The sequence below is a fragment of the Nicotiana tabacum genome, chromosome 22, assembly GCF_000715075.1.
Source record: "Nicotiana tabacum cultivar K326 chromosome 22, ASM71507v2, whole genome shotgun sequence".
In the NCBI taxonomy this organism is placed as follows: Eukaryota; Viridiplantae; Streptophyta; class Magnoliopsida; order Solanales; family Solanaceae; genus Nicotiana; species Nicotiana tabacum.
Genome location: NC_134101.1, coordinates 16,158,990 through 16,167,253, shown reverse-complemented (window position 1 = coordinate 16,167,253; position 8,264 = coordinate 16,158,990). Strand labels below are relative to the sequence as shown.

The window sequence follows — 8,264 nt, the reverse complement described above, 5'->3', positions numbered from 1 at the left end:
GTGGCTGAGGGTGAGAGAGGGAGATGAGAGGGGTTTGGGCGGGGTGTCTAGTGTTTGGGGGGGTGTCTAGGGGGGAGGGGATCTCCCGATAGTTATAAGGGTTTTGGGTGTGGAGTTTTCAGTCGTTCGATCAAAGTAAATCAACGGCTAAGATCGTCGTTACTAAAACGACGACGTTAAGTGAGGGCTGGAACGGACTGGGCTTGGGGCGAGTTGGATTTTGAGATGAATTGGGCCACTGAAAAATGGCTTTGGCCCAAACCGGAACCAAAGAAAGCCTTTCTTTCATTTTTATTTTCTTTTCTTGAATTTTTAAATGCTAATAAAATTGATTAAAAACCTAAGTTAAGTTCTAAAACAATCTAATTTGTAGAATTGAATTAATTATCTATTTTTAACATTAAAATAATTAATTAACTTAAAACTAATGAAAGAAAAATACTAATTTTAAAACTAAAAGCTAAATGTGTAAAAACGACCATTTTTATGATTTTTGTTTAATAATGCAATTAACTCATGTAATTATATCCTAATATGCAATTAAATCTAAGATGCTATGCAATGAATATTTTATACATTTTTGGTATTTTTCATAATTTTAAATATTAAATAAGCAACTAAAATGCAAACAAAATTAACCAGAAAATACTAAAATTCTATAATAACAAAAATAATTTAGAAAGATCTATTTTTGAACTTTGTAGGAGTAAATTTAGTCGGGAAAAAATCACGTGCTCACAACCAAAAATAAATAAAGGATCATAATGCAAAACTCTGAACATACTTTCCTCGTTGCTAAATTTTGTTATGCAATAATCAGCCCCTAAATCAATTAATGGAAAATTTTCCGTAATTTTCCATAGTTCTTGTATCTTTTTTGAGTAGATGATTTTGTATCCTCTTCCCATGAAGTTGATGATAACTGAGAATTTCCATGGCTGGTAGATACGTTGAAGATCCTCTTGTGACAGTTGAACTTGACGATCCGCACATGCTATAGGCACTTGATAGGTTGGACCATCTTTTTGTAGTTGTAATTTGTAGCGATCCCTTGTTTGAGCGAGTACATTTATTAAGTTATCATGTTCACCCGCTATTAATTTGTTTTTAAAACTCGGGCCAGGCATGGTGATGTCTAGTTTTTGGATTTTTGGTGCAATGTCTGGGGTTTGGGAGGGATTAGGTGCCAAGGGGTTTAGATCTTGCATGGGAGATTGGTGTTTTTGCAAGCAATGCTTTGGAAAAGTGTAGTGAGAAGCAGAAGATATTTTCCTAGAGAGAAAAATTTCTATTGGAAAAAGTTACTCCAGTGTTATTTAATCTACTACTCGAGTAAATAAACACGCATACATTCAAGGGGGTTTATGGTGGAAAAAACTTAAAAACTTTCACCAGTAAATGCAAGATATGAGTAAAATAATACCAAAAAGACATTTAAAAAATTGAAGTCGTTACAGTCAAATTTACATACATTTTCCTCCTTTTGCCAATTCGGTAAATTAATTCTGACCGAAGAGGCATGTAGTTGAAGGTACAATAAATTGTCTTCAATGGCGAACTGGTTATAGTTATTGCCACTATTAAAGCTGAAACTGAAAGTATTAATTTGGAAGCCCAGCAGCCAGTTTAGCTCTCAAATCTTTTCGAAGGATTTTGCCAGATGGAGATTTAGGAATAGCATCCACGAAAAATACCCGCTTTATCCTCTTATAAAATATCACCTGGAAATTCCATTTAAAATATGAAATTAATGATAAACTTTTTTAACTCATCTAGGAGAAGTAAAATTACCCTCATTAAACCGTACTAGTAGTTGTTAACAGGAGTCGGGAGATTAAAGAAAATTCTACTGAATAACAACAGTTTTTGTGAGACGGGTAAATTCCGAACTCGAGTAAATCATAACTTGCCTCTTAGTGATTGTACCTTGAAGACTGAATAAGAATAAATTATCTAAGCTAATTTATTTTTAGGAAGGAAATAATCCCGATTTTTTGTCAAATGAAATTAAAAGAATTTATAAAAAAAAACAAATGAATTTAATGAAACTAACCTGCTTTGAAATAAAATCTTTGACTTCATCTTCAGTAATGGTGGATCCGTTGGATCTAACAACAAAAGCCACTGGAACTTCTCCTGCTTGCTCGTCCTTCATGCTGTGGAATGGAAACAGTTCAGAGATAATTAGCATTTAAATAGTCGTCGCTGCATTAACATGTTTGGCTTACTAAGCAAGGGAGGACCTATATTATAAAGTATGGGTTCACGTGAATCTGGTATTTTTTGTTGTTGAGTACAATATTATCTTGCCTTTGTTTTGTTGTGTGAAGAAAGTAAAAAGCTTGCGAAGCACACACCTCAATCACCGTGTGAATTGAACGAACTTAAAAGTACAACTAGCTTAAGCTGATTTTCCATTTATTTTTTGGTGTTCGGTCATTTCTAGCAAAGTCTAAAGGACATATTCGTTGCCGATTTGGGGTTCTGATGGAAGATACTGCTAAGGTTATACACCTAGTACACACGTGATTATGCTCTGGCAGAAGTGCACGCGCAATTCAGCTCTTGAAAAACTCCCTAGATCCAGAGAGATGAAATTTATAATCCACCTCTGCCTCTCATATAGCTTTCTTTTCCAACACTTCTATGTGGAGATGGATGTAATATTAATATGATTGATAGTTTAAGTTAACTATTTGTAGTTTTCCAAAGTCTCAAATTTAGAACTTGGTTCCAGCTTATTTTTAATAAGAATTTATTAAATATTTAACTTTAAATTCTCATAAGCTCAAATCCTGAATCGGCCTCTGTTACAAAGTAGCATATCATAAAAAGGAAGCACAAAATTAGTGAGACTTACGGGACAACAGCAGCATCAGAAATGTTGGGATGGTTGAGAAGGAGAGCTTCGAGCTCAGCAGGTGCGACTTGAAATCCTTTGTATTTGATCAGTTCCTTTAATCGATCAACAATGAAAAGCTCGTCGTCATCATCAATGTAGCCAATGTCACCAGTATATAACCACCCTTCTTTGTCTATTGTTCTTGCTGTGGCCTCTGGATCATTCAGGTAGCCTGCGTACAAAATTTATTAGTTTGACAATTTTGAATTTCACATCAATAACAACAACGACATGTCCATTGTAATCTCACAAGTGGGTCTGAGGATGGTAATGTATACGCACACCTTACCCCTAATTAAGAAGATAAAGAGGTTGTTTTTTATAAACACTCAGATTCAAAAAAAGATGGAAAAACTAAAGTGGTAGCAACAAGCAGTAACAAAGACGTGTAAAAAATAAAAGTGAAAGACACATAAAGCAATAATAGAAATCTACAAATAAGAATACAAGACCACTAATACTACTGGCACGTACTGAAAAAAAATGACTATCTATTAAATCCTCTTTTCTAATTCTTGACCTCAACACCCTCCAATTAAGAATGGTAAGCTGCCTAATCAACAATTTTAATTTCACGCCAACTACATAAAATCTAAGATCTACGAAGAATTAAAAGAGGGATTCATGTAATGCAGGCAAAAGTTTTGATGACTTCGTTGAGCTTTAGAATTGGTAGGTAAAGCATTGAACCAAAAGAAAAAAAAATCATCAGTTCCACCGTTATACATGATTAGTGATTGAGTTTTTTAGTAGAAGGATCAATAGATCCATGTTCTTGTGCTCAAGTATGCTGTGATATTGGCCCACAAATTTTCAGCAGGTAAAAGATGGTAGTCTACTCTTTTTTTTTGGGGTAGCCTACTTTACGATAACACTTATAGTGTCAACTAAGTGTTTACTAATAAAACAGACAAACCACCCGATAATCCGAGAGAAAAAAAATTCGACTATGATTTGGTTTGGTGTTTAAAAAACACCCGATCATATTTAGTTTGGTTTGGTATTAACTAAAAAAGTCAAATCGAAACAAAAAAACCCCGACCATATTTGGTTTGGTTTGGTATTAACTAAAAAAAGTCAAACTGAAACCAAACCAACCCGACATTATATGTATAGAAGTTTTAAATATATTTAATACATAAAAATATTTATTGTAGTGTAGTTTATAAATATATTTCTTAAGTTTTTTCATAGTTTTATCTTTTAACGTATTATTTCAAATTTAGGCTTATAATTTTTGGATGCCCAATAAGTTTTATAGTTCATAAATGTTAAACTCAAATAAATCCTAAACCAAAATAAATCAATACTAATGCTAATAAAAGATATTTAATTCAATTGTACTATGAATGAAAATAGTGTTGGATATCTATTTTTTTTTTTTTTCATGATTTAGATAAATATATAACTTATTTTTCTTTTAGTGGTTAGTCATGTAAATAACAGTACTTATTAGTCGTAGTTTTAAATTATATTTGTTTTCATAATGGCTAATTAATAATATTTATTTTATGTGATTTTATTATCTTTATTGTTGAATATTTAAGTACAATACCATGACTCAAGTTTGGAGCACAAATTTTATGCTTTGTACTATGAAGATTTTATGAAAAAAATCTGAAAAAAATCGAGATTTAAAAAACCGACTTTTATTAGTTCGATATGGTATTTAGATTTAATAATCCGATACAATTGATTTGATTTGGTAATTAAAAAATTCGAACCAACCATCTACGTACACCTCTAGAGTCAACCGTATAATTTAAGCACTAGAAGAAGATAAAACTGTGTGTGGATGTAAGATGTTGGCTCCCTTTAAAGTTTTGGTGGATGAATGTAGGTTACATATTATTTTTCAATTTTCTATTGGAAAAGGAGTAGATGGGTGTCAAACTCACAATAAAATTGACGGTTTACCAAACGGGACTAGTCACGTAAAATGACCATATTTGAATCCTCCAACTCATTAAACTCCAAACTCCACCAAATTAATTACGATAAACCTAAAAAGGAGTGTTATTTTATTTTCATCTATTTCACGTTGTATATAGCTCTGCTGCCCAAGAATTTTGGGGGACGAGATCAGTTCCATATAGTTCAAGAAATGAGACAAACCAATAAAGAAAAGACAGATAAGTAGTATACAAGAATATCACTAGGTTTCTGACATAGTATTTGTGTACTTTTCTCTAGTTCGTATATTCTCTTGTTCATAAATGTCATATCCTTTTTGGAGCAAGGTTTTGTCACACCTACCAGTGGAATGCTTGTTGGTATTTTTTGAAAAGGAGTTATGACTATGAGAATTGCGTAACTCTTTATATATATAGATGACATGAGGTGGTGACAAATGCCTAATTTAAAATCAATCAATCTTAATTAAATTAATCAGAAAAATGTGCTTATTAAAAAGGTTTAATTTATATATTACTCGTGTTCTAATGGACTTATTAAAAGTACGCAACTTACTGTAACATGTTAAATTTTATTAATACGTACTACAAATTACTTTACACTGAATTATTAATTTAAATATATAGTAAGACGCACCTTTCATGATCTGGTCTCCTCTAATGCAAATTTCTCCAGATTGATTTCTGGGAAGAGAATTACCAGTTTTAGGATCCACAATTTTCATTTCAGCATTTCTCACAACTGTTCCACATGCCCCTGATTTTATTTCAAAGGGTTCTTTTGCAAATGCCAAGCACATAGCCAACACTGGTCCAGCTTCTGTCATACCATAACCCTATAAATTTTAAAGCAATCACATCAATCGCTATTATTTTTCCTGTATTTGATAATTACAAATATTAGCCAAGTGCTTTGTATATATGACTCGAGAAATCACTATCTTATGTGTCTTAAATTATTATATATATATGGACAAAAAAGTACAATCAGTATTCATTTCCATGCGGCAAGTGCTATTAGTATACATTTCTAAGAAAAGGGTAATTGCTTTATTGCAATATTTTCTAATTGATGGCCTCTTCTCAGCAACTTGAGACTAGACGTTTACCAGCCACTAGGAAATGTCTAGGAAAATATCAGAAAATTCTAAAATAAGAGAAACATAAGACGTGTTCTGCTAGTTAGTGACAACAACTACAACAATAACAACCCAGTATAATCTCACTAGTGGGGTCTGGGGAGGGTAGTGTGTACGCAGACTTTACCCCTACCATAAGGTAAAGAGGCTGTTTCCAATAGACCCTCGGCATCCTTCCCTCCAAAAAACTCTCCACCTTGCTCTTGGGATGACTCGAACTCACAACCTCTTAGTTGGAAGTGGTGCAAACCCCTCTAGTTAGGGATCCGGACGAAAAGCCTACCATGTGAAATACCGAATCTCTATATTAATGTAAGAATATTCAGCATTTAAACAACCATGTGCGTTGAGATCTGACTTTTGATTAAGTAACATGGAAATCAACTAATACTATATGAAGACGAAAAACGCCAGTCAAGATATATAGGTCAGATATTGAAGGGGAGCTTTGGAGCACGGGTTCTATATATACTAATAGGTTACGGGTTCGAACCGTGAAAGTCATCATTAATGGTATGCTGTCTATATAATGCCCCTGTGGATGCAGCCCTTTTTCGATCGGATCTTGCGGGAAAGAGGGATGCTTTGTAAATCTGAAGATAAAGGTTTTGAAAGATTTGGCTAGGAAATAAGAATCTTACCTGACCAAGTTTAGCATTAGGAAATTTGGCTCGAACAGTATCTTCAAGCTCCTTTCCTAATGGTGCAGCCCCAGACATGACGGTTCTTACTGATGAAAGATCATAATCATCAACCATAGGACTCTTAGCAATGGCCAAAACAATAGGTGGTACAAACGGCCCTATTGTCACCTTGTAACTTTGTATCAACTCCAAGAAAGAAACAATATCAAATTTCTGCATAATCAAAATCGCTGCTCCCACCCTTAATCCACAAAGCAAAACGGAGTTGAGTGAATAGATATGGAACAAGGGCAAGACACAAAGCATCACGTCCTCGCTATGGATATACAAATTCGGATTTTCACCGTCGACTTGTTGTGCGACGCTTGTCACAAGTCCCTTGTGCGTCAACATCACTCCTTTAGGTAATCCCGTCGTCCCGGAGGAGTATGGCAACGCCACCACATCGTCAGGTTGAATTTCAACCTGTGAAGACATTATAATTAAGTAACTAAATACATGCTTTCCCAAAAAATTGGATGACGAGGTCACACATGATTCAACATAGTATGAGAGCAAATAGAAATATTGGGTTCAAATCCCTTACAACAAAAAATATGTTTGTCCAATCAACCCTCGCACGAGGTGCGTCTTGAAGACATAATATAATATGATTAAGTAACTAAACATGTACTTTTCTTGCTAATATCTGAAACTTTTTAATGAAATTGTCACACAATTTAACACTAACCTCAGGAATATCGTGCTCATTAGCCTGAGTTAGCACGGAGAAGTGGAGACAACCCTCCGGCGCCGAGTCGATGCATATGATCTTCACATCATTCTCAAATGCATAATCTTTCACTTTGTTAACATGACACGCTTGTGTGACAATGATCTTAGCACTAGAAGCCTTGGCTTGCTTCACAACCTCAGCAGGAGTAAACAAAGGATTGGCCATTGTAGAAATAGCTCCGAGGTACGATGCACCAATGAAAGCAAACACAAATTCTGGGGAGTTAGGCAATAGGATCATTATTGTATCCTTTGGTTGAATCCCTTGTTTGTGAAGACCAGCAGCAACTTTTCTTGAATTGAGTTCAACATCAGCATACGTATAAATTTGTTTGTTGGCGCCATTGATTAAACAAGGACGAGAACTGAACTCGGAAATGTTTTCGAAACAGTAGGAGTGTAAAGGAAGATGGTTAGGGATGTAAATATCAGGGAGTTTTGATCGGAAAATTATGTCAACCTGTTTTGTATCTTTCTCCATTAGTATCTTTGAGAAGAGAAAAAGTAGTTTGAAAAAATGGACACGCTAAGAGCAAATAAAAGTGTTTAGACTTTTAGGTGCCCTGAAGTTGAATGTTCAAAGGTGGAATATAAATACGAGTATCTGTTGTTGTTGAAGACGTGAAGCCAAACGAGGGAGTTGGTGAGAAAGGACTTGATTGGTATTTAAAGTTGTTTAGGGGCAGTTTCATGGAAAACAAAGTTTCTATTATCTTTGGGATATCAGAAATGTGAGAATATGAAGAGGTTTGGTTGGTGAAAGTGGTTTTTCTGAAGGGGAATGGGGTCCAATAGTTAGGTGGTGGGGAAGGGTGAGGGGGTTACTCAAAGTTGACCTTTGAAAATGCTAGACTTTTTCCACGTAATGATTTTCACCTACCGCAATATGCCG

General features: G+C 34.5%; 1 protein-coding gene across 1 annotated transcript; it reads right to left on the bottom strand.

The window, feature by feature from the left end:
• Positions 1-1,430: 1,430 nt before the first annotated feature.
• On the bottom strand, positions 1,431-7,928 carry LOC107797004 (4-coumarate--CoA ligase 2). The gene is given in 6 exon segments (NM_001325625.1): positions 1,431-1,721; positions 2,054-2,156; positions 2,861-3,074; positions 5,453-5,651; positions 6,596-7,063; positions 7,329-7,928. Coding segments are annotated over 6 exon segments (1,629 nt in total). The 5' UTR covers positions 7,854-7,928; the 3' UTR covers positions 1,431-1,601.
• Between the last annotated feature and the right edge of the window lie 336 nt (positions 7,929-8,264).